The sequence below is a fragment of the Leptonychotes weddellii genome, chromosome 10 (genome assembly GCF_054177405.1).
Source record: "Leptonychotes weddellii isolate Sample4059 chromosome 10, ASM5417740v2, whole genome shotgun sequence".
Classification (NCBI taxonomy): Eukaryota; Metazoa; Chordata; class Mammalia; order Carnivora; family Phocidae; genus Leptonychotes; species Leptonychotes weddellii.
The window spans coordinates 91,639,693-91,665,112 of record NC_138378.1 but is presented as its reverse complement, the minus strand read 5'-3'; the positions used below and the strand labels follow the sequence as shown (position 1 = coordinate 91,665,112).

At 47.1% G+C, this 25,420-nt stretch overlaps 1 protein-coding gene across 1 annotated transcript in view; it reads left to right on the top strand.

Moving 5' to 3' along the window:
- The first annotated feature begins 1,279 nt into the window (after positions 1-1,279).
- Positions 1,280-25,420, top strand: part of NCAPH (non-SMC condensin I complex subunit H) — a 35,855-nt gene continuing 11,714 nt past the window's right edge. The window contains exons 1-12 of the mRNA XM_031025600.2: positions 1,280-1,846; positions 6,935-7,154; positions 7,309-7,399; positions 8,063-8,155; positions 8,486-8,624; positions 9,290-9,414; positions 16,207-16,396; positions 17,729-17,820; positions 18,550-18,755; positions 23,057-23,205; positions 23,606-23,712; positions 24,255-24,377. Coding sequence (XP_030881460.2) covers positions 1,828-1,846; positions 6,935-7,154; positions 7,309-7,399; positions 8,063-8,155; positions 8,486-8,624; positions 9,290-9,414; positions 16,207-16,396; positions 17,729-17,820; positions 18,550-18,755; positions 23,057-23,205; positions 23,606-23,712; positions 24,255-24,377 — 1,554 coding nt within the window. The 5' untranslated portion in view covers positions 1,280-1,827. The remainder of the gene's footprint in view (positions 1,847-6,934; positions 7,155-7,308; positions 7,400-8,062; positions 8,156-8,485; positions 8,625-9,289; positions 9,415-16,206; positions 16,397-17,728; positions 17,821-18,549; positions 18,756-23,056; positions 23,206-23,605; positions 23,713-24,254; positions 24,378-25,420) is intronic.

The following is a 25,420-nucleotide window of genomic DNA, read 5'->3' as shown; positions in this document are numbered from 1 at the left end:
AGCAGGGGAGGCAAGGTGCAAGATGAGGTCAGAGAGGCTGCAGGGCCCAGACCCTGCAGGGCCTCCTAGATCACTTTAGAAGTTCCCAGAGCAATGGAACTTTTGAATGGTTTGAGACTTTGGAAGGAACAAGTCAGATTGGGACTTATCAACTACCATACAAGGGCCCAATGAGAGGGGGGTCAGAGGAGGCGTGGGGCTGCTGCAGACCAGCAAGAAGGTAATATGGGTGAAAAAGAGATGCGGGGTTGAGATTCTTAGGAAGTGAAAAGAGTTCAACAATAGGTTGTGTGTGGAGAGTGAGGCATCCAGGATGGCTCCTGGGTGCTGATTTGGGTTCCTGGGTGGCTGGTAGAATTATTCACTGAGATGAAAAACGCTGTAAACCTGCTTTCTTTTCTCTATTCCACGCTGCCTTATGCTGAAGATTTGATGGTGGTCACTGGGAGAACAAGTTTGTGCAAAAGCAAATAGGCTTAAAAAGTGGTTTTCAACAAAGGGTAGTACTTTTTGGTTGCCAAAATGACTGAGAGGCATTGATGGCGTTTAGTGGACAAATGGTGTCCTACAAAGAGCCCCACATGTCAAGAATTATTTCATCCTGAATGCCAATAGCACCCTTCAGGGGAAACACTGCATAAAATACCTGATGTGTGTTATAAGAAATGATAGGACGTGGGCACCTGGGTGGCTCAGTTGGTTAAGCGACTGCCTTCGGCTCAGGTCATGATCCTGGAGTCCCTGGATCCAGTCCCGCATCGGGCTCCCAGCTCGGCGGGGAGTCTGCTTCTCCCTCTGACCCTCCCGACCCTCCCCCCTCTCATGTGCTCTCTCTCTCAAATAAATAAAATCTTTATAAAAAAAAAAAGAAGTGATAGGACGTTCTAGGGATATTTGGGGGAATTGCCCTGGCGTTTCCTCCCATAATACAACTCTTGGTCGGGCAGGGGGCGCCTGGGTGGCTCGGTTGATTGAGCGTCTCCCTTCCGCATGGGGTATGATCCCGGGGTCCTGGGATGAGGCTTGCGTTGGGCTCCCTGCTCAGCGGGGAGTCTGTTTCTTCCTCTCACTCTCCCTCTGTGCTCTCACTTCCCTCTATCTCTCTCAAATAATAAAATAAAATAATTCTTGGGATCAGATGAAGCAGAATGGAGAGGTGGCAAATTATGTCCATCTCATTTCTCACCGTAAGCTTTTCTGTGGTGTGGTGGGGTATGTGGGGGTGAGGTGTGTGTGTGTGGGGGGGGAGGAGTAGATATCCAGGAAGCTCTTCACAAGAATCTGAATAAAAACGATGGCCTTTATTTAAAAATGTACATAAAACATTTTGCACCTGTCCTTCGCCTGCCTGGAACATTCACTGTGCTTTTGGCTCCTTCTCACCTCCGTCCCACACCCCATCCCTCACTTTCTACCTCCACTTCTACCTCTGCCCTTACAGAACAGGTCGCTATGGGAAATTAACCTTGTTTCCTAGAAATCTGCCCTCCCTCCCATTAGAAAGTAAATTGCGTGAAAGCAGAGCCCTCTCCCGTCCTGCTCCACACTGGGTCCTCAGCGCCCAGTTCCACGTCTAACGCTCGAAAGGAGGCAGGGGACGGTGGTCCACGGACCCTCTACAGTCTACCCACGGGAGCAGAGCGGGAAGCCCGCGGTTCCACACGACACACACCCGCACAGCTCCGGACGCCCCTTTACAAGCGGAGGACTGGGGCAGCTGCGCAGGCGCGCTTCTGGCCCCGCCCACGATAGTCGTCACCGCGGCCGTTACGACGCTAAGGCTTCTCGGCGCGCGATTTAAAACCAGCTCCGGCGAAGGAGAGCAAAATGGGACCTCCCTGCCCAGGTGAGGCTGGCTGGGTGGGTGGCGCCGCGGGAAGGGGTCGGCGTGAAGCGGTGCTCCGGGCGGGCAGGGTCGGCGGGCGGACCTGAGTGGGGGTACGGATATTCTCGACCTAGTTGTTGGCCTTGCGCCCCGCTGGCCAAGGGGGAGGCAGGCGCAGGGAGGAAGAGGCGGGAGGCGGGGAGGGGGTGGTGTGTCCCGCCAATCAGGACGCGGCTCGGGTCGGCGTCGGGAGCGCGCGTGGGGCGATCCCTACTCTTCAGTCCCTTTGCCGTGGGCTCCTACACCGTGCGGGATGTCTCTCCCTTGAAAGGTGGTTTTCCTGGGATGCATGTTAGTTCAGGGCCATGAAAGCGTTGTGCTTACTGCGGAATGCTTAACACGCATGCACTTATTTGTACATTCATTGAACAAGCATTGAGCGCTCCCTTTGGGCCAAACCCACTGTCAGGTGCAGAGATACTGTAAAGAACAAAACAGATAAGACCCAGCCTTTTGGAGCTTGTATTTTTTTTTTTTAATTTTATTTATTTATTTGAGAGAGAGCATGAGCGGGAATGAGAGGGAGAAGCAGGCTCCCCACTGAGCAAGGAGCCCGATGTGGGACTCGATCCCAGGACCCTGGGATCATGTCCTGAGCCGAAGGCAGATGCTTAACGACTGAGCCACCCAGGCATCACTTGGAGCTTGTATTCTAGTTGGAGAAACCATAAACAAATGAAATAATTACAGATGAGCCTGAGTGCCCTGATTGAGAACAACAGAGTGAGGGGAGGGGCCCCTTCAGGTTGAGGATTCAAGGAAGATCTTAGAGCAGACTGGGGAATGTGTTCTAGGCAGAAGGAGCAAGTGCAAAAAAAGGGCAAGCAGGGGGGCGCCTTGGTGGCTCAGTTGTTAAGCATCTGCCTTCGGCTCAGCTCATGGTCCCAAGTTCCTGGGATTGAGCCCCACATCGGGCTCTCTGCTCCGTGGGAAGCCTGCTTCTCCCTCTCCCACTCCCCCGCTTGTGTTCCCTCTCTCACTGTGTCTCTCTCTGTCAAATAAATAAAATCTTAAAAAAAAAAAAAAGGACAAGCAGGAAAGAGCCTGGCTTGGGCTAGAACTAGAACATCGTGACTGAACAGTGAGTGAGGCTGCTGAGGTAGGCAGGGCCTTGGTCTTGGTAAAAGGTTTGAAAATTTAGAGTTCTGTTTTGGACATGGTAAATGACTTAGGCAAGAGACAGGTGAAGGGGTCAGTAAACACTTGGATAAGAGTTTGACACTCAGAGAGTGATACAGGCCACTCAGGGAAGTGGCCCACAGACTCAGAAATAAATTTGGACATCATCATCATATAGATCATAAAACCATGGGAACAGGTGAGAACCTAGGAAGAACCTGTAGAGAAGACACTCAGGACCAACATTTAGGAGCTAGGCAGAGAAGGGAGAGCTTGAAAACTCTCTCAGAAGAGGGTGGTGTCATAGAAGCCAGGGGTGTTTCAAGAAGCACTTGAAGGGGTTCTCATCTGTTTCAGATGCTGCTGAATCTCAAGAGAGATGAGGCCTGAAAAGTAGCCAGTGGGTTTGGCAACATAGAGGTTGTAGGTGATTGTGTCAAGATAGTTTTCATAAAGTGGTGGGGATGATAGCCAGACCATAGCAGGTTGAAAAATGAATGGGAGAGAAGGAAGTAGATGTAGAAGGTGTCTTTGAGCTCAGTAACCATCTAAATGAGAGAAGTGAGAGAAGGAATATTCCAAGAATTGAAGCATGACCTCTGATCCCCTCTTGAGTTTTCCTTTTAGACAAGTTCCTCCTTCAGTGCTTCCTGTTTCTGTTAAAGTCTCCTCTCAAGGTCCAACTCCCCTCCTCTTGAAGTGCCCTCACCCAGATAGTAACAAGTCCTCTTGATTCAGTCTCTAAAAATGTCTCTTGCCTCCTTCCTTTCCATTCTTCTTTCTTTTTCTTTTATTTTGACCTCAGCTGAGAGGTATGTTAGCCATACTCTTGAGCTTACGGGGAGCTATCAGGGGAACACGTGAAGTTCTTTCTTGTCTTTTTTAAATTTCCTTTTATCCCTATACACCACTTCTGTTCCCTTCCCCTTACATGGGCAAGGGCAACCGTTTAGTGTTTATTGTGTATCACTTTATTATTTTTTTAAGATTTTATTTATGAGAGAGAGAGAGAGCATGGGGGGGAGGGGCATGGGGAGAGGGAGAGTGACAAGCAGACTCCCTGATGAGTGTGGAGCCCAACTCCCGCTTGATCCCAGGACCCCCAAGATCATGACCTGAGCCACAGTCAAGACACTTAACTAACTGAGCCATCCGGGTGCCCTTATATCCCTTTATTTTATTATTATTATTTTTTAAAGATTTTATTTATTTATCTGAGAGAGAATGGGAGACAGAAAGCATGAGAGGGGGAGGATCAGAGGGAGAAGCAGACTCCCCGCCGAGCAGGGAGCCCGATGCGGGACTCGATCCCGGGACTCCAGGATCATGACCTGAGCCGAAGGCAGTCGCTTAACCGACTGAGCCACCCAGGCGCCCTATATCCCTTTATTTTTAATGTGTTCCTATAAAATATGTGTTACATTGTGGTTATTTTTTTCATATCACCAGTTCAGAACCAGCTGAGACATGCTTTCTTATTTCCATTTGGAGGAAAAGGAGCAAATGCTTAGAGCATTTACTTGCTTAAAATTTCTCCAGCTACTGGGGTGCCTGGCTGGCTGCTCGGTCTGTAGAGCATGCGACTCTTGAACTCAGAATCATGAGTTCAAGCCCCACACTGGGTGTAGAGTTGACTGTAAAAAAAAAAAAAAGAAATTCTCCAGTTAGTAAGCGATGGACCTGGGGTTTGAAGCCAAGCCTTTTGATTCTTAAATCTGGAAATATTCCCCCAAAGTCTCTCAGTTCCTTCATCTCTCTCCCAGTGATCTTATTTCCTGCCCTACCAAAATAGGCAATAGCCACTCATTACCATAGTCACACCCTAGACCTTGTCATTATCAGTATCTACACCACTCTGTCATCTCACTTTTAAACACCCCACTCCTCAGTACCACTCCTATTTTTCCAACTCACTCATTCTTGTTCCCTGACTCCAGTAACTCCATCTTTTTTTTTTTTTAAAGATTTTATTTATTTATTTATTTGAGAGAGAGAGAATGAGAGACAGAGAGCATGAGAGGCAGGAGGGTCAGAGGGAGAAGCAGACTCCCTGCTGAGCAGGGAGCCCGATGCGGGACTCGATCCCGGGACTCCAGGATCATGACCTGAGCCGAAGGCAGTCGCTTAACCAACTGAGCCACCCAGGCGCCCAGTAACTCCATCTTTTGACCCAGCAGATGTATATTCTTTGCTTTTCTCTGTCCCTAATGTCTCTCGTATCCTTGTTCCCTTCCTTACTTAGCTTACATTTCATGGTCAATCACTATAATCACTCCCTTTCATACACTCATAACCCCTTGCCCTCTTCTAGCCTGTTTATACTTTCTTGACAAAATCACAACCCTGATTAATTCCAACTCTGCCTACTCTGCCCTGGCCCCTGTTCACTCAGTGATCTCAAGGGAACCCTAAAGCTGCCCAGCAGTCATGCTTATTCCCCTCGTTCATCCACTCACCTTCTCCTAGATGACTATTCCATACCTTCCTTTCTCTCCCGAAATCTCCAGTACCTCCTTCCCCAGCCCTCACCCTTAGCTACTCAGTTTTTGGTTTTTATGGGCTTCTTATTTTACTAAGAAAAGCAGTCCAAAAGGAACATCCACAAGCACACCATTGTACCTGCTCCCCAACCTGCATCTGTGCCTCTGTTGTCTGGCTTCCTTCCTATTGCTGTGGGTGGGCTTTCAGTGATCTCAGGAAAGGCAGCCCCTTTTCCTGCTTGAGTGTATTGTTCAGCAACATTTACCCTTCTGCATGATCTCTGAATAATGCCCTCTCCTTGCCAGAGATGTCTGGAACCTGTGAATATGGGATCTTAAATGGTAAAAAGGACTTTATAGCTATGATTAAGTTAAGGACCTTGAGATGGGGAGACTATCTTGGATTATCTGGATGGGCCCAGTGCAATCACAGTGGCCCTCATAAGAGGGATGCAAGAGGTTCAGAGTCAGAGAAGGTGATGTGATGACAGAAGCAAGAGGTTGAGGGGCGGCTGGGTGGCTCAGTCCGTTAAGTGTCTGCCTTTGGCTCAGGTCATGATCTTGGGGATTGAGCCCCACATCGGGCTCCCTGCTCAGTGGGGAGTCTGCGTCTCCCTCTCCCTCTGCCCCTGTTCCTGCTGTCTCTCTCTGTCTCTCAAATAAATAAATAAAATCTTTTTAAAAAAAAAAGAAGCAAGAGGTTGGAGTGATGGGAAGAAAGCAGGCAGCCTCTAGAAGCTGAAAAGGGCAGGGAAAGAGATTCTTTCCTAAAGCCTCCAAAAAGAACACAGCCCTGGTGACAGCTCGATTTTAGACTGACTCTAGGACTGCAAGAGAATACATTTGTATTGGTTTAAACCACTACATTTGTGGTAATTTGTTATAGCAGCAATAGGAAACTAATACAATCTCTGCTTCATTTTTCTACCAAGCTGGGGTTTTTCCCATCTTAAAATTAATTTCTCAACCTCACTTCCCTTTCAACTGCTTCCCTCCCAATTTTGTCCTTCCTTTTCTGTAAGTCCTTGAAAACCTTGTCTCCATTTGCTGTCTCCAATTTCTCTTCTTCCTGTTCGTTCTCTTCTCTGGAATCTACGCCCATTTGACTTTCTCCTGCCTCTGCTACTCTAGGAAAACTGTTGTCAAGGTCACCAATAACCTCTAGGTTGTTAAATCCAATGATTGATTCTCAGTCCTTCCCTAATTTGACCTCATTGCACCCCTCATTAATTTGGCAAGGAAGCATCAGAAACCCATCCCCTGACAAAGAAACTTAAACTATAGAGGAATACTAGAGTTGGAAAAGATCTTGGTGGAAAACGTGCAGTGAACTTCCACCCTATGACAGCCCCCAAGCCCCACTTTAGACATAGGAAATATTCCGTGGCAGGTTTCCTGAGCAAGCGTTCTCTTCCATCGCTGTCAGCCATAATCAATTGCTTTTCTTCAGAAATCCGTGGGTACCCCCACAGCGCCTCCTCACCTTCAGAACGGGTGTTCTCCATGTCTCTGCCCCGGAAGGCCCCTCTCAATACTCCTGGCACCCCCGTCCTTGAAGACTTTCCCCAGAATGACGACGAAAAGGAGCGGCTGCAGCGGCGGCGCTCCCGAGTCCTGGACCTCCAGTTCAGCGCAGACTCGCCTCACCTGCTGGCCTCTCCGTCCAGTAGGTGCGTGCGCGCTGGGCTGCCCCCGCGGGGTGGCCCCCCTGGCGTGGGTGCTGTGCGCCCAGCATCTCCACAATACCTCGTGGGTTCTGGGCCTGGATTTTGAAAAGTTAGAGTGGATCCCTGACAGAGGGTTTTGGTTTTGGTTTTCATTTAGGAATATTGACACTTCAGCCACGGTTCCTAAGTTTACAAACACACAGATTACAGAACATTACTCCACCTGTATCAAGCTGTCCACTGAAAATGTGAGTATCTGCTAATTATCAGTAAAGATTTTGCTACTTGATCACAAGGGAAGTCTAGCCTTCTTGATTCTGTGGAGAACACGCAATTGATGGTAATTGTGTGCTTTCCCTCTCAGCGACTCTTCTCAATGCTGATGTTTGTCAGTATGCTTTTACGGTGTTTTATGGGCCTTCGATGCTCTTTCTGGCAGGTTGCCTGCAACCTGCAGCATATCTACAGAGGGAGTGTTGCTTAGGGGTTAATAATGTGAGTTCTGAAGCCAGCCTGTGTTGGAACCCAGTCTCTGCCGTTCACAAGTTCTATAGCCTTGGCAAGTCACCTGACCACTCTGCTGCAAGGCCTTCCTCCGTAAAACGAGAATGTGAATAGTCCCTGTCTCATAGAGTTGTTCTGAGTGTGACTGAGTCCCTTTGTGTGCAGTGCTTAGAACAGGGTCTGCACACGGTGAAAACTCAAGGGGTGTGCTGTCACTCTCTAGTTCTTGAGAATAAGGAACTATGTGTATGGATTAGGCCGTGTCACCAAGTATTTATGGGAATTGATACGTGTGGTGAGATGTGGGCTGTTACCATGTAAAAACGTAGCTTCCTCTATTAGAGTTGCATTATTTACATGAGCCGAGGCTGTCAATAACAAACCTTCCTGCACTTTTCTGTTTGCAGAAAATCACGACCAAGAATGCTTTTGGCTTGCACTTGATTGATTTCATGTCAGAGATTCTTAAACAGAAAGACACCGAACCGACCAACTTTAAAGTAAGAAGGCTGTTCACCTTCTCTTGCATCTGAATTTAATGATGGTTATTTCTAATATTGGGCACAGCACCATCACTGAATTCTGCAAATACACGAGAACCTTCCTTGTGTGAGACATTTTATTAGCTTCTTTCCTTTCTTTCCTAAACTGATGAAATACGGAGAAGATAGCTTTCTGCTGTATTTTGTTTATTCCGTATCAGTCGTAGGGGAATCTTTGTCATTTTTTTCTTAAGAGCAAGTCAATATTTTATGAAGCTTGCTGTGTTTTGCCTGTTCAGCGGTTCCTTTTTATGTGTCCGGTGAGCAGAGCTCTGTTTGTTGGACTAGGTGGCTGCTGGCACTCTGGACGCCAGCACGAAGATCTATGCAGTGCGCGTGGACGCGGTCCATGCTGATGTCTACAGAGTCCTTGGGGGGCTGGGCAAAGACGCACCCTCTCCGGAAGAAGTAGAGAGCCATGATGCAGGTACATGGGTTGGGATCTGGATTCAAGGGGCTTTCTTAAGGGCATAGCAGGTAGTTATTTGGGTAGTATACTGGAATGAATGAAGTCGTAAGAAATAATCTGATTCGATTGAAGATATGAGTGTTTTCAGAATAGTTTATGAGAAGATCCTTAGACCCTAGAGTTGTTTTTCTTCGGAAAAGAGAAGGACCTTTTAGATCTTATTTAGGCAACATTGAGTAAGCATCAAGTGGAGAGTTTCTCATTTGGGGGTGCTTTAGAAATTGACCTGTATTAGAAGCCAAATACTTCAGGTTTCTCCTGAAGCTGCAGATGAGATGTGCCTGTTACTTTGTTGTTGTTGTTTTTTTTTAAGATTTTATTTATTTATTTGAGAGAGAGAATGAGATAGAGAGAGCATGAGAGGGGGGAAGGCCAGAGGGAGAAGCAGACTCCCTGCCGAGCAGGGAGCCCGATGCGGGACTCGATCCCGGCACTCCAGGATCATGACCTGAGCCGAAGGCAGTCGCCCAACCAACTGAGCCACCCAGGCGCCCCGTGCCTGTTACTTTGAAAGAATGGCCCGTTTCAGTTGTAATCGCTCTTTAGAGTTTTTGAGTTAATGTCAGTTCAGTTACATGCCCCAAAGCAGTCCTTGCAGTACTGAGTCTTATTTCTTCTTTCAGATGGAAGTGCTACTGAAACAGGAACAACCAAAAAGGCTCAAAAGCCAAAGAAGAAACACTCCTACAAAACCATCGAGCAGAATGTAAACAACCTCAATGTCTCCGAAGCAGATCGGAAGTGTGAGGTGAGGAACGGTGTGCAGTGTGGTCTCTGACTAATTCAGAGCCTCAGCAGCTGACACTTGGCAGGGCCACGCCTGCCTTATTGGTATGTGCCTGCTTGGGCCTCATGGGAGTCAAATATATAAGTGGCATCCGCATTATCTTCCCTTAGCTTCACATTAAGACTCTAGGGTGTAAGTTCCTGCTTTTCCCACAATATTTTAGGATGATTGAGTAGAAAGAGATGGCACGTTACTGAGGACTCTGATCAATTAAACCATTAATTTTCTTTCCAGGAACATGCAGCAGAGATGATGAGAGCTAACATTTTTTGTGCATTTACTGGGCGCCCTGTGCTGCCCTAAGTCTGTGAGCTGTGTGACCTCAATTAATCCTCAGAACATCCTTGTTATATTTTCTGAGGAGGTTATCAAAGTACAAGGCTGTTAAATAACTTGCCCCAAATGATGCAGCTTGTTAAGTAAGCTAGGATTTGAAGCTAAGTGGCTTGGCTCTAGAGTCCTTGCTCTAAACAGCTTTATGATCTGGCAGGTCCTAAGGAATTTCTACTTAAAGGAAGCCAGAGGCCTCATTTATCTTTAGCATAGTTAATTTAAAGCAACAGTGTTGGTATAAGCTTTTTAAGAATGTTGCTGTTAAAAGCAGTATCTCAGTGAATGTTCTTGTACATATTATCTTTGTGCTCTTCTGAGACTATATCCATAAGAACATTGAGTCATGGAATTTCCATTGCCCTCAAAAACGGGTTGTACCAGCCTACTGTCCCACCAACAGTGGACTAGATTACTCCTTTCTCCCACCTCCACAACATTTGTAAATGGCAGTTAAGGTCAAGAGAGACTGGAATTGATCACCAAGGGAATGAGCGTCTGTGGAAAAAGGACTGAGCCCTGGGATACCCCAATCTTAAGAGTTCAGAGAGCCAAAGAAGAAACATCCAGTAGGTAGGAAAACCAAGAGAGTGTGGCACCCAAATGAGAAAGTGTCAGGGAGGAGATAGTGATCAGCCATGCCAAAATGGCAGCCTGGGGCCGCTGGTCAGCTTGGAGAAGAGCCTATGGAGCTGAAACTCAGACCTCCAGGGAAGGGGTGCTGCCTGGCTGGCGCTAGTGTCCCTGAGTTTAGAGGGGCTCGTGCGCCCAGGACCCAGACCTCTGAGGAGGGCATGCTGCTTGGTGCTGGTGTCTGTGAGGAGCATATGATAAGGCTGGTTCTGTGAGTGTGAGAAAAAGTGCAATTTGAACTCAGTGCTACAAGTAGGGTAGGACCTGCTGCATCTGGGCTGAAGAAGCCCTGTTGGGTGACAGGAACAGGAAGGCTACAGAAAGAAGCAAGTCCCTTCTAGCCTTGCAGTCTCCCTCTAGTGCCCCCTATTGGTGGAGCCTACCAGAGAGCGGCTGGCAAAGCCCAGATGTGGTCCCAGAGCCAGCATCACAGAGAGGCTGATAGAAGGTAGGTTGGGGGCTGAGAGGCAATAGCTTAACTGGCAGAGAGGTAAAGTGTCAGCATATCTACTTTCAAAAAGGTTTCGGGTCGGGGGGTGGAGAGGGAAAGCTAATATGCAGTGGGGAATCTAGGTAAAAGTTACACAGAGGTTCTTATTACTATTTCAACACTTTTGTAAGCTTGAAATTTTTCATAATAATGGGGGCAATCACATGGCAAGAGAGGAATGAAGGCAGTATGGGCTGGTCTTTTGAAGAGTTTTGCTGTAAATTGGAACAGAGTAATGGGTGGCAAATGGAGGGGAAAGTAAAGTCTAGAGGGTTTTCTTGTTTTTTGCTTTTTTAATGGGAGGATTAATAGCATGTTTACTTGTTGATAGCAACAGTCTAGTGGAGAAGAGAGGAGAGTTGCTCGAGTGGAGTCCTTGAGCACGTGAGAAGGGAAGGGAAGGGACAGCACCAGCAGAGCTTGGCTAAGGGACACCCATGGCTGGTGAGGGATGGGACGAGAGTGTGCACACGTGGGAGCTTCCACGTATTCCCTTCTGGTTGTGCCCCCCTTGAAATAGGAAGCCAGAGCATCTACTGACTGAGTGTGGAGGAGGAAAGGTAAAGGTTTGAAGAGAGAAAAAAGTAGGAGGGTGGGTGAGCGAATGGACTGGGGAAGTATAGTTTGCTTGCCAGACAGCCCTCAGGGTTGACTTGAGGACCGTGGCAGATGGATTTAAAGCGAGGTCAGTCAGCGTAACTTTGTGTGTTTCTGCAGCCATGGTTAGTTAGCTGTGTGGGTGTGAGCATGAAGTGGGCAGAAAGTGGGATTGAACGTAGGATTGTGTTTTGCTGAGTCAGTGTGACACAGCTAGAAAGGAGCACTGGAGTGAAGAGCACGTGCAAGGGAGTGCTTACAATCATTGCCTATGGGACTTTGGCCAGGAAAAGAGGGGAGTAAGAGACAGCATAAAAGCCATGTGAGCAGTGCGTTGTAGGGCATGGTGGGTCAAAGACTTCTTTGAGACAAGAAGGTGTTGGCTGGAAAGGTAGGAGGTGGTTGCCAGGGGCGCTTGGAGTTTGAGCATATGGAGAGGCTGTAGTCATGGTTCTGATTCAGTTCAGAGAACAGCCAAGGGATCTCTTGAAGTCCTGGGGTGGCATTCATGCTGGGATCTCTTGAAGTCCTGGGTTTTCAGGATGAAGCTCAAGACCATTGAAGGTGAGGATATCAAGGAACTAAGAGGCCAGAGTGTTGGGTGGATCAATATATGGATAATGAAACCACTGAAAACTAGGACAGCAGTAAAGTTGGAGAATAATAATAAGCCAAGAGCTAATATTAAAATCTTCCAAGAAGGGGGAAGACCTGAGGATTGGAAGGTGAGCGAAACACAGATGGGCAGAGGCTGGTGAGGTCTGACCTTACTGTGTTCAAAGCAGAGGGTTGTAGGACTTAGGAGGGAGACTAGTCTGGAAGTCGTGATGAGGAACAAGGAACTCCCCTCTCCCACATCTAGGCCAGTGTTCGGAGCGCTGCAGCGCTGGCCTGTGCAGAAGCCCTGTCCTCGGGCAGGCAGGGTTCCATTAGAGCAGTGCTCCTCAGCCTCTTGTCATTTTCTTCCCCCTTCAGGGCCTTTTTAGATATTTTCTTCCTTCCCCCTGCCCTTGAAATGAATGGTTGTGGAATAAGATTTTATCAGGTAGGGTTGAGGCTTGGAGAACCACAAGTCATTGTAATTTCTAAGATTTTTTTTCACCCTCCCCCCAAAACCAGTTTTCACTTCCTTGAGAATGATATTGTCCCCAATTTAAAATGAATGAGTTAGGGGCGCCTGGGTGGCTCAGTCGGGTAAGTGTGTGCCTTCAGCTCAGGTCATGATCCCAGGGTCCTGGGATCGAGCCCTGCATTGGGCTTCTTGCTCAGTGGGGAGCCTGCTTCTCTCTCTGCCTGCCACTCCCCCTGCTTATGTGCACGCTCTCTTTCTCTCTGACAAATAAATAAATAAAAGCTTTAAAATAAACAAACAAAAAGTAAAATGAGTTAGAGCTTGTAGGTGGAGAGAACCTTCAAGAAAGAATTGGGGAATATAGGGAATTTCTAGAGGGTCCTGGGGGGAAAATATCCATTGTTAGGAGAGAGAGATGGGGGCCAAAGAGGTTTGGAGCCTGGGAAATGTAGAATTCTGGGGGGTCCTGGGTCTTTTATGTGTGACTAATAAATAAACTAAATCAAGGACAATGATGAGATTAGTCCTGGTGGCCTCATGGCAGATGGTAGTTGGTAGAGACAGAGCACGCAGGGGGCTAGGAATGAGGAGACTTGCTGGGTTCACTCTGAGTGATGGGGTGGTTCTGCTCTGGGCTTGCCTAGTGGCTCCAGCCTGTGCTGGTGTGAGGACTGTGTGTGGATGGGCGTGGAGGTGGGAACACTGAGGCCAAGGCTGGAGAGGGAGGGGGGAAACAAGGGTGGCAGGTACTTTGTGGGGAGGGAGTTGTATTTATCCATATGTCAGCCTTGACCTTGGACAGCACCAGATTTGGAGGCAGCAGATATAAATTTCAGATCCTGGTTCTGCTATCTTAGCTGTGTGGCCCTGGGAAAAGGCTCTGAATTTCACTTTGTTAAACTGTAGAAAGAGGTTAACACTAGTTCCATCCACATACGGGTTTTGTGGTAGTGAATCTATTCCTGGCAAAGTGCTTTATCCATGGCAATAGGTTGTATACATCTGTATATATCTGAAGGGGAGCCATATAATTCTCTCCCACCTTCCTTTTCACCTCCCCAATTCTCCATGTTTTTCCCCCTTCTTAGATAATCTGAGTATTAATTTCACTATCATTCTTGCCTCTGCTTCTGGTTCTGAAGTGAAATGTCAGTTCAACAATATGATTGGAAATTCTGTTTCCAATCATCTTTTTTCCAACCAGATAGACCCAATTCTGGGGATCCTGAGGAGGCTTGTACTAACTAGCCTTTCCCATCGTTCTAAAGAGAAAACGAGAGGGCAGGCAGCGCTGCTCCCTCTCATCCTGTGGCGGTCAGCCACGGTTATGCCAAATGAAACCACTAGTCTTGAAGAAACACCGAGTACCCCAATCCTAGAAAGCTTTTTTTGCTCTGTAAGCTGCTGTAAACTTGTAATAGCCCAAAGCCCAGTTCGGAAGATAAACAAGAACAAAGGATTGTCAGAAACCTGGAATTTGAAATTTCAACTATTTCTTGAACCCGTATTCTCTTGGAGATGGCGTGGAAATGAGAAAGCAAATGCTCTGTGGGTGCAAGTTGAGAATTCTTATTTGTGTATGAGCTGATCTGTTTTGGACACAGCTCTGTGTGTGCAAAATGTTTGCTGTCATAGGAGATTCCAACCTGATTATGCTCCAGTTCTTTATACCACGAGAGCACAATGCAAGGAAGTTCAAGGCACATACTATAGGAAATCAGAGTGGGTGGAGGTCAGAGTTTATGAAAGAGGTGAAATTTGAACTGGGCCTTATAGGCAAGGTAGGTATTTGTCAGATGGACCTTGCCAGGAAGGTGATTCTGGGCAGAGGCACAAGCAAAGGCCATGAAATAGGAAAGTTCTGGTTCTTTAAGGAGCTGGACAGTGTACAAGTTTGCTAGAGGCCAGGATTTACTCACAAGGGTGAAACATGCAGTTTGTTGTGCACACACTGTCTCTCTGACAAATAAATAAAATCTTTAAAATAAACAAAAATAATATAAAATGAATGAGTTAGAGCTGGTAGGTGGAGAGAACCTTCAAGAAAGAAGTGGGGAATATAGGGTCTCCTTTTAATGTTTGTCTTCCTTGCTGTGGACCCTTGTTTCAAAAGGTTCCCCTACCTGGGTGCCTGGCTGGCTCAGTCTGTAGAGCATGCAGTGCTTGATCTTGGAGTCATGAGTTCAAGCCCCGCGCTGGGTGTAGAGATTACTTAAAAAAAAAAAAAAGACAAAAGGTTCATCTACCTAAACTGTGCAGTCACCAATAATTCATTTTCCCATCAAATAACTCAAAAATGTCAATGAGATCTAATTTATATGAAAGAACCATTGTTCTCACATTGCATGATGTAATTCTAGACAAAAGTGAGGACAATTATCTTAGTGTTTTCAGCTTTATTTTAGTGTTACAGTTTCTGTGTTGACTCTTTGAAATGCTGAGTTTTCACTAACTACGCACATAGGACCTCTCAGGGTGTGGCGCTTCAGGTGGGAAGCCAGTGCTGTGGTTGGCATTTGAGGAAGGGAATGGGAGTAACAACACTAGTATTTTTAGGATAGGAAATGGGAGCGACCAGAGACAAGGATTAACTCAGGCGTGGGTTGTATTGGTGGCAACAGGGGTGAAGAAGGAAGGGGTAGATGGTAGAGATGTGCTAGGAGGGAGACCCACCAGGCTGTGTAACTGACTGCCTGAGGGTCAGGAGACAAGGAGAACGTGGAGGTGATGTATGTGATACTCTGGGGCTAGAAGGATTCTGAGACGGGCTTATTGGGAAGGCGAGAGGAGAATCTCAGTTCTGGTGAGGTCAGGTTCAGAGCTAAGGGGGCCAGGAAAGAGCCAGAAGCCACATCTGTCTTTCTCCTTGAGGCCCCTTCTCTCCACAGTAGCTATGTCCTGAGAAATAAAGGAGACCTGTGAACCCAATACCCAATGTGTTTCCCGTCCCAGGGCCACTGGTGGAGTCAGGCGGCTTCTGCCTTCTTGCCACACGTGCCTGTGTCTTGCTCTGTCCTTGTTCTCGTGCACTGTGCCCAGGTCTGCTTTTGGGATTGCCATCACCTGGCTGTGCCACTCCTGCTCCTTCCCCCAGCCATGGGGCCCTCTTACAGCCTGTCCCGTCTTTTACCCATCCATCTAGTCCTGCTGACTCTGCCTGTCTTTCCCCTGAATCTCTTGGTTGTGTTCTCCAAATATACAAATATTTCTGCCCAGAGTCATAATGGGATCTTGTGAACAGATCCATCACACAGGCTTTTTAAGTCCACAGAATTTGGGGTGGTAGCATTCAACCATTTGAAAACAGAGACTTGTGGAAAGAGACCAGCAGAAGGGTACTGTCCATGTGGATTATAAACAGAATGACACAGTAGAAGCTCGTTCCCACTTACTGTGTACTTGAACGCTGCACATTTATTCAGCTGACCACACACAGGCTTCCTTTTCAATTGGTATCTGCTAGGATGGGATTTTATTGATCAATTAGAAAGCCCTCCCCCTATTTCTTTCACGTGCAGAGATATTTCAGTTCAGCAGATAGAGCTGTGAATGAGCAGGGTCCAGTGAATGAGATTTTGTTTGCTTTGGCTGCATCCTGTAATTTGTCGGTTCTCTCTGTTTGTATGGTCAGATCGATCCCATGTTTCAGAAGACGGCGGCCTCATTCGATGAGTGCAGCACAGCAGGGGTGTTTCTCTCGACCCTCCACTGCCACGACTATAGAAGTGAGCTGCTCTTTCCTTCCGATGTGCAGACTCTGTCCACCGAAGAACCCCTGGAGCTGCCAGATTTAGGCTGGGTGGAAATGACAGATTTAAAAGGTGAGTACACATAATGCTTCACCAGAGCATTTCAGTCATCAGAGAAGTTTCCGTACAACCATGGGTTCCATAATACGCCCATCGTGATGTTGCTTGTTTAAATTACCCAGAAGTTTCCTCTGGAATGCCACACTGGGCATCCCCTTAGGAGAAACGGCCTTCTGTCCCCATCAGCGGCACGGAGGCTAACAGCAGTAGCTAACGCTTGCCACTGCTCTTGGTCCGTATGTGCCACATCCCTCACGCGCCCCTGTTAGCAGCCAGCTCTCACAGTGATGTTTTAGGGCCCAGGGCCAGCCAGGAATGTCAGAGTCTGGACTTGGGCAAGGGGCTTTCATAGGCTTTTGTTGAGCCAGAGAGGCCTTGTTCTTATTTGTTAACCAATCCGGGGCGTCCGGAGGAGGAGAGGGCATTGTGAGTTATTTTCAGACTCTACCTTGGTGGTCTGAGACTGGACTTTTTTTTTTTTTTTTAAAGATTTTATTTATTATTTGTCAGAGCGAGCGAGTATAAGCAGGGGGAGCGGCAGGCACAGGGGCAAGCAGACTTGCGGGGCTCCATCCCAGGACCCTAAGATCATGACCTGAGCTGAAGGCAGCCACTTAACTGACTGAGCCACCCAGGTGCCCCTGGACCTGTCCTTTTGTCAGCCCCTTTTACTGGCCTGGCAAGGATTTTATTCCCCCGCCCATCCTACCCTCCACACCCCTTGGGGGATCGTCTGAGAATGTTGTGACCCCCATGGGTGGCGGGAAGGCCAGGCGCCGGAATACGGGAGCTGCACTTGTGTGCGTCATTTTCGTGTGTTGCGTGAAGTTGACCCTCTCTGCCTGCGGGACTACGCAGATGTTACAGAGCCTACTTTCCTCCTTTCCGTTCTTGTCTAAATTCTTAGTGCAAGTATTTGTGCTAACAGTCTCTTTTTGAAGTTTATGCTCTCAACTGGGACCTTAATTCTGTGAGGTAGCCAGTTTAGTTTAGGACTAAAATAAGTAACACTGCGTGATTGGTTGTGCGGTTAGTACACTTTAAGGAAGGGTTTTTGATTTCCCAACTCCAGCATAGGGCACGGAGTCCATTTCAGAGTCAAATGTCTGTGCTTCAGGCTCTGCCCTAATGTTTTACTAATTCTTGGAGTGCCAGTGTGGAGCCTACCTCTAGAGTGGGTATATGTTGTCTCCCTGGACAGAAGTCTATGACCTGGAGCTTGGCCACGAGCCAGCCTCTGCCACAGAACGGGGTGACTGAGCCTTTCCATCATGCTGCCCTGGTCACTCTGAGTGTGGGGGGTTGCTCCCTCCGTACTCTTCTGCCATCTCCTGTCTTCTCCAGCACCCATGCAGCAGTGTGTGGAGGACGGCCAGATCTGCCCCTCCCTGGCCGGGTTCCAGTTCACGAAATGGGACAGTGAGACACATAATGAGGTGAGTTCAACTTTTAGACTTCTGAGGGCTCTGGGCATTGGTCCAGCTGCTCGTGGTTTCAGTGACATGGCCCAAGACAAGTTCTGCCCAGTGAGAACCAAAACCATGGCATCATTTTTATTTAGCCAGGAGTACAGAAAATATTTCCCTTGGCACTTCTGTAGGGACTAAAACCCGGGGGGTAGGAATGGAGGGTGAGGCAGCCCTGTCTTTCCTGGGTGCACATTTTTTTTTAATCGGCTATCCCCTTGAACACGGTTAATTCCAGGCCTTTGGTCTCAGGCTGCTGTCAGGCTCAAGGAATTTCCTGCTCTTCGGGGTTGAGTCCCTTGGCACAGAGTTTCCTGAGAAACTGTCATGTGTAAAGCTTTTCTCTGTATATTTTTAGCATGGCCCCCTTTAGCCTACTTACTATCACTTCCAGAATAGATGGTCTCCATGGAAAACTGTTTTCTCTAAACATTTGGTTAATGGATGCAGATTCCTGTTTCATGTTTTATGAAATGTGCCTAATGACAATACAGCTTCATCCTGTGCTGCACAATATAAACTTCCTCAGCGCTTTACTCTTGTGAGAACCTTGACTCTGGGGAGGGGAGGGGGGAGGAGAAGCTGGAACCTGGGACTTAGGGCTGAGAAGGCACATCCAGGCAAGCTGTGACCCCAGCGGTGCCTGGGGTGGCTGCAGGGATGGGTAGAACTAGAGGACCCTCTCTTTGTCCTCTCCAGTCTGTCTCTGCCCTGGTAGACAAGTTCAAGAAAAATGAGCAGGTGTTTGACGTCAACGCCGAGGTAGAGGAGAGTGACTGCGAGGACTTCCCTGATGGGCCCGTGGAGGACGACTTTGATGCGAACGATGAACCTGAGCACAGTGTCGCCGGGGATCACACTGAATTCAGGAGCTGGAAGGAGCCCTGCCACGCTCAAAGCTGCCCGTAAGGTTCTCAGGGCCACGGAAGAGGTTCCCAGACGAACTTTCTATTTTTTTTTTTTTTTTTTAAAGATTTTATTTATTTATTTGACAGAGAGACACAGCGAGAGAGGGAACACAAGCAGGGGGAGTGGGAGAGGGAGAAGCAGGCTTCCCGCCGAGCAGGGAGCCCGATGTGGGGCTCGATCCAAGGACCCCGGGATCATGACCTGAGCCGAAGGCAGACGCTTAACGACTGAGCCACCCAGGCGCCCCCCAGACGAACTTTCTATTGGTTCTTAACAGATTTCCTGCTGGGAGAGTCTCATTTCATCTCCGAGATTAGCTAGCCTGGTGTGCTGGCCACGTTGTCCTCGCAGGCAGAGCCATTCTGACTCACGGTGGAATCATACTCACCTGTGAATGGTGGTGGCTCAGCCACCTATTGGTGACATTGCAGGAGTTTGTAAGGATAAAATTAAGATATGTAAAGTGCTGGAGAAAAATACCTGGAATATAGTAGCGACTTTGGTGGTGGCTGTTGTTACCACTTGCATTTTGGTAGCATGGAGCGTGCTTTCTCCGCACGATGTGTAGTCTGGCTTTTGGCTATATCACTCCAGATCAGGTATAGACAGCAACAGGCTTATGTTGATTACAGAAACAAAGTGGCCCCTGCCTGAAAGGTCACGCAAAGAGGAGGGGCTGGGCAGTGTTGGGCTAACCAGATAGGCAGACCAGGGACAAGCAAAGCAGGGGAAACTAAATAAGCAGATAAAACCAAGCATGTTGGGCAGGAGGAAAGGTGGTAGAATTGGGTCTTCAGCAATTAAAATTTTTTTTTTAAATATCTGGTTATCACTCCTTTTTTTTTTTTTTTTAAGATTTTTTTATTTATTTATTTGACAGAGAGAGGCACAGCGAGAGAGGGAACACAAGCAGAGGGGGTGAGAGAGGGAGAAGCAGGCTTCCCGCCAAGCAGGGAGCCCGATGTGAGACTCGATCCCAGGACCCCAGGATCATGACCTGAGCCGACGGCAGACGCTTAACGACTGAGCCACCCAGGCGCCCCTCAATTTAAATTTTTTATTACTCTAGTAGACCTAGAAGAAAATCAGAACTTTGTTGGCCTTTATTATATATACTTAAGAGATGAGTACTGTTTTAATTTTGAATACAATTTGGAAGCAGGATCCCATAATCCTGTGGCACCAAGGGCCTCTAAAGGTGGTGAATAGGCTTGGGTGTAGGAGATTCCATAAGACCACGGTGAACAGCCCCTCTGTTAACTCCTGTGCCTGTAACAATTTCGCATTCCTGGGACAGGGGACAGCCAAGCTGGTTTAGTATGGGGTAAAACCTTAGAAGTTGTCCAGGATAACTTGTCTGCTCGTGTGGGAAATGATTAGATTGATAATGTCTCTTCACATCTGAGTAGAAGTTGACAGCTAAACATTTGGCCCCTCAGGCAAAACTACCATCGAGGCCCTTTGGCACCCTCCTTTCCTCTCCTGATCTGTACTATTGATATACCTGCAGTTTTGTCCCTGTGCCCATTCTGTCTTCTACAAAGTGAGAAATGGTAGGCAGGTTGGGAGAATAAGCTCTTTTAGTGCATTTTCTTTTTTAAATTTTATTTATTTGTCAGAGCGCATGCTTGCACAAGCACAAGCAGGATTAGCGGCAGGCAGAGGGAGAAGCAGACTCCCTGCTGAGCAAGGAGCCCAACGTGGGGCTCCATCCCAGGACCCTGAGATCATGACCTGAGCTGAAGGCAGACGCTGAACTGACTGAGCCACCCAGGCGTCCCTGGACTGAAAGGTCTTTAAGGGCTTTTCTTGGTCGAGGTGGGGTAGGGCAGTGCTGAATCATAAATGCCAGTGTTCTGTAGGGTGCCCTATGTTACCAGTCCCTGGATGGCAACCCTTGGACCACTGTGCACACCGTACATTAACAAGGCCAGGCCTAACAAAGTGCTGTATGTCCCATGGCAGCTTGGGCGCATTGCTTCTTCCTGCAGCAGTGGCCCGTGTGTGCTGTAGCCAGTCTCTGCGGGACAGGTGTTTGCTATGGTTAAAGACCTAGTCTGTGGTCCAGGCCCACACCACAGCCTGCTCCATGCATGCAGGAATGAGGCATTCTGCTATGTTCACGGAGCCAGCTGGGAGGAGACCTTTAACCTGCAGGTATTAATGTGATGTGCTAAACTGGTGCTAACTTGGAAGGGCCCTGTGGTTGAGGGGCAGGTAGAAGAAATAGTTCCCCCAGAGGGGATTAGAGAAGTTTGATGGAGGGGCAGTTTGATGGAAAACTGAGGAACTGGGAAGTAGGTTAGTTGTTGAGTTGGGGAGTTGGGACCAAGAGGGTACCTGCCACATAGCATTGTGTATTGCAAGACAAAATGGCTGGAGTTCAAGCCTCAAGGGCCTTAGTGCCGCCCTGGCCCAGAGATTCTCAGGGAATGGGAGCCAAGCTCTTTATAGCTTTGCCTGTAAGTTCCCAATAAATTCACAGCCTGACTGCCAAAAGAGAAGAGTATCTGTGAGAATTGAGCAGAGATTCCACTGAAGCCATCTTCTTTCTCCCTCTGGAGCTCACAGTGCAGTACAATTGTTACTTAGTAACATATAGGCATTCTACATACTAGAAATGTGAATTTTTTTCATATCTTCTAATTTTTAAAATTAGATTTTAGGGGCGCCTGGCCGGCTCAGTTGGTAGAGCATGTGACTCTTTTTTTTTTTTTTTAAGATTTTATTTATTTATTTATTTGAGAGAGAGAGAAACAGCATGAGAGGGGAGAGGGTCAGAGGGAGAAGAAGGCTCCCCGCTGATCCGGGAGCCTGATGTGGGACTCGATCCCAGGACTCCGGGATCATGAGCTCTTTTAGTGCATTTTCTTTTTTAAATTTTATTTATTTATTTGTTAGAGCGCGTGCGCACAAGCACAAGCAGGGTTAGTGGCAGGCAGAGGGAGAAGCAGACTCCCTCCTGAGCAAGGACCCCCCTCCCCCCACCGTTACAAGTCCTGGGATCATGACCTGAGCCGCAGGCAGTCGCTTAACCAACTGAGCCACTCAGGCGCCCGAGCATGTGACTCTTGATCTTGGGGTTGTAAGTTCGAGTCCCGCGTTGGGTGGAGGGATTACTTAAAAACCTTTAAAAAATAATAAAATTAAATTTTAATTATACAATAAATAGACAAATACAGTTTCCTGGTTTTAAAGTAGAGATTCTGTAGATAAAAGCAAAGTCCTCTTTTAAAGCTTTTTAACCTTATTCCACAAAGCTTTTTGTAAAGAGGATGTATACATATGGCTCAGTGTAGATAAAAAGCTGCTCGGCGTCTGAGGTTTCCTTGTTATCTTTACCTTTAGAGGGCGGTATAGCAGCACTGATATACTTTGTGACGTATCAGGCCTTAGGAGAAAGCTACCTGCACATACTAGGACATTGCAGAAAGGTTGAAAAACCAAACCCAACTACCATGCTGGACTGGCCAGTTAGACTCTTCACACACAGCACAGAATAAAGCTAGGTGGCTTAACAGATTATAAGTGCCACCCCCAAATCAGTTAGGGGACAAATCAGAATAACATCTGTTCACTTTTCGTAGGCACTACAAGTGTTATTGGAGCCCTCGCTTACGGAAGGATGGTAAAGAAAGACTGAGAGATTATCATCTTGTATGGCAGGAAGCCTTGTGTAAAGAAAGATCTTGAGGCTGATTCAGAGAATTGTGTCCTACTCCCAGCTCTGGCATTTTACCGACTCTGGCAGTCTTACATAAAAACTTACTTTATCTCCAGGGCCCCTGGGTGGCTCAGTCGGTTAAAGTGTCTGCCTTCAGCTCAGGTCATGATCCCGGAGTCCCGAGATTGAGCCCCGCATGCGCCTCCCTCCTCAGCGGGGACCCTGCTTCTCCCTCTGCTGCTACCCTCTCTCTTGTGCTCTCTCTTTCTCTCAAATAAATAAATAAAATTTAAAAACAAAACAAAAACAACTTACTTTCTCTCTGCCGCTCTTTCTTGTCTCTCAAATGAGTAAACTTGCATTTCATGAAGCACTTTAAAACCTTGTATAGCTATGATCATAATGTTATAGAATTAAGAGAAAAGCACTTTGATGACGTAAAAACTAAGGAATTATTAAGATGAAATATTTATATTGAACTTACTCTTAGAAATGCTGCTCATCTGTGGAGAAGTGGGTAGGTAGAGTCTTCAATTTCATCACATGCTGCTTTGCATGTAAATGGCATGATTGTGTTATGTATATTGACATGTACACAGTTGGTCATGTAAAAACATTTCATGTGTGTTACAGGGAAGAAATGATTCCCCTGGGGGATGGAGACATTAGGACCATGTGCCCCCTTCTGTCCATGAAACCTGGAGAATATTCCTATTTTAGTCCCCGTACCATGTCGATGTGGGCTGGCCCGGATCACTGGCGCTTTAGACCCCGACTCAAACGTATGTACTTCTAAGTTTGAATGTATGTACTTCCAAGTATGAACTTTAAGTGATAGTGTCGATGATCATCCAGTATCCACGTGACTTTGAACAGTGGCCATCCGTGGGAATGACCACAGGCTTATAAGGCAGGACTCTAGAACTCTGAAGGGCCATGCCAGCATTATGTGTTTTGCATTCTCTCTTTGAAAAGAAGGGATTAATTAGTGTATTTTTAATTGTGTTTTGTTAGCAAGACCACAAATTATAAGTTAAGGATGAAACTAGGTGTATGGTTTGCTTTTCCTAATGCTGTTATGCTCAAAAATGCCGACATTTTTGCGGTTAAGATCTTGCAAAATGGGTACACAGTATTGTCCACAGAGGTGAACAGTGTTGACATTTGTCTTCATTTCTGCAGATGATGCTTCCTCCAAATCAGAGAACAAAAAGAAGAGTATAAAGAAAGATTTTGAAATTGACTTTGATGATGATATTGACTTTGATGTGTATTTTAAAAAAACAAAGGTTTGTGCTAGATTTATTAGCATTTATGCTTTCTTAAATTGTTCTTTTCACTCTTTTCAGATGTGATTTTTTTTTTAATTCATTACAAATTTAAGTTTTAGAGTAGATGGATGGTTTCATTCTCCCTCAAACTCAAGAGGAATCGAGAAATAGTCCTAAACTCAATGGCAGATAGAATCAGGTTTAGAATATGAATAATGTCTAGCAAAATCACTCTTTTACATAGACGGGGAACTCTGACAGACTAGTGCTGCCCAAATCCTTCCCGAGCTACTTAAAAATATATATATGTTTTGACCATTCTTATTAAAGATGCCTAGGGGCACCTGGGTGGTTCAGTCAGTTAGGCATCTGACTCTTGATTTTGGCTCAGGACATGATCTCAGGGTTGTGAGATGGAGCCCTGCAACAGGCTCTCTGGTCAGTGTGGATTCTTTCTCTCTTTCTCTCCCTCTGCCACTCTCCCACTCCCCCCTCACGTGTGCTCTCTCAGTTTCTCTCTCTCAAAAAAAAATGCCTAAAAACTTGTTTTTAATTAATAGGCTTCTACTATTCTGGCCAAGTCCACTTTGGAGAACCAGAATTGGAGAGCCACCACTCTTCCCACGGATTTCCTCTATGAGACTGATCATCTTGTCCAGCTGCATCTCAAACCAGGCACCAGGGTAAGACTGCTCCTTCGTTTCTCCAGGCTGCTACTGTCGAACATGCTGGTAGCAAGGGAGGCATCAGATGGCTGGCAGTGTGACTGCCAGCCCGTGCCTTCGAGGAAAGGAGAGCACGCGGGGAGGGGCATGTGTTAGCCAGGGGCAGTCACCGGGAGATGCAACGGGTGTAGCAAAGCTAAAGGGAAAGCTATGGGATCGAGGCACAGTAAAGATTTGGAAATACTTTAGCTGGTGAGACTGCTGAGGCTCCGTGCTGAAACGCTAGGGGGGACAAACAATCTTTCGTTGAGGTGATACATGTTGGACATGGTGATAGTTATTTCTTGATTCTCTCACTTTCTCATTGAAGTTGTGGATTCACTAGCCAGATGCTTTCCCCAGGCCACACGGCCTTCCTCATGATCAAGGTGTAGACACGAGCCCCACTGTGACTTGTGGGGTAATGTGAGTGCCAAGCACCTGACCATGCAGTCTTCAGGGAGTTCCCTAATGCTGTGCCATCTTCCCGGGCTCCTACGAGGCTCCTCTGCTCCGATGAGCATCTAGACCACCAGGAGCTGGACCCCAGTCGCTGTTCACTTCTTCTGCCTGTGCCTCTTCTGGGGATGGTGGCAGCAAGCGCCTGTCACTGTTGCCAGAGTTACCAGGCAGTGGTTCCTGCTAAATTCCATTTTATCTGGACCTTCTGCTCATTTGCATTCCTGGGTGTTCTGGTCTTGTGGTGTCATAGACACAAACTCTTCAGTTTCCTCTTCCTTATTTTGCCTGTTTCTCTACAAGGCCTTAATGATAATGTATACCATATTCACTATCTCCCATTGTGTTTTCATAAACCAACACTAATATATTTTTCTTTTTAATCAATACTGTTTACTTAACAGAAATACTCTTTTTTTTTTTAATTTTTTTATTCTTATGTTAATCCCCATACATTACATCATTAGTTTTAGATGTAGTGTTCCATGATTCATTGCTTGTGCATAATACCCAGTGCTCCATGCAGAATGTGCGCTCCTCAATACCCATCACCAGGCTAACCC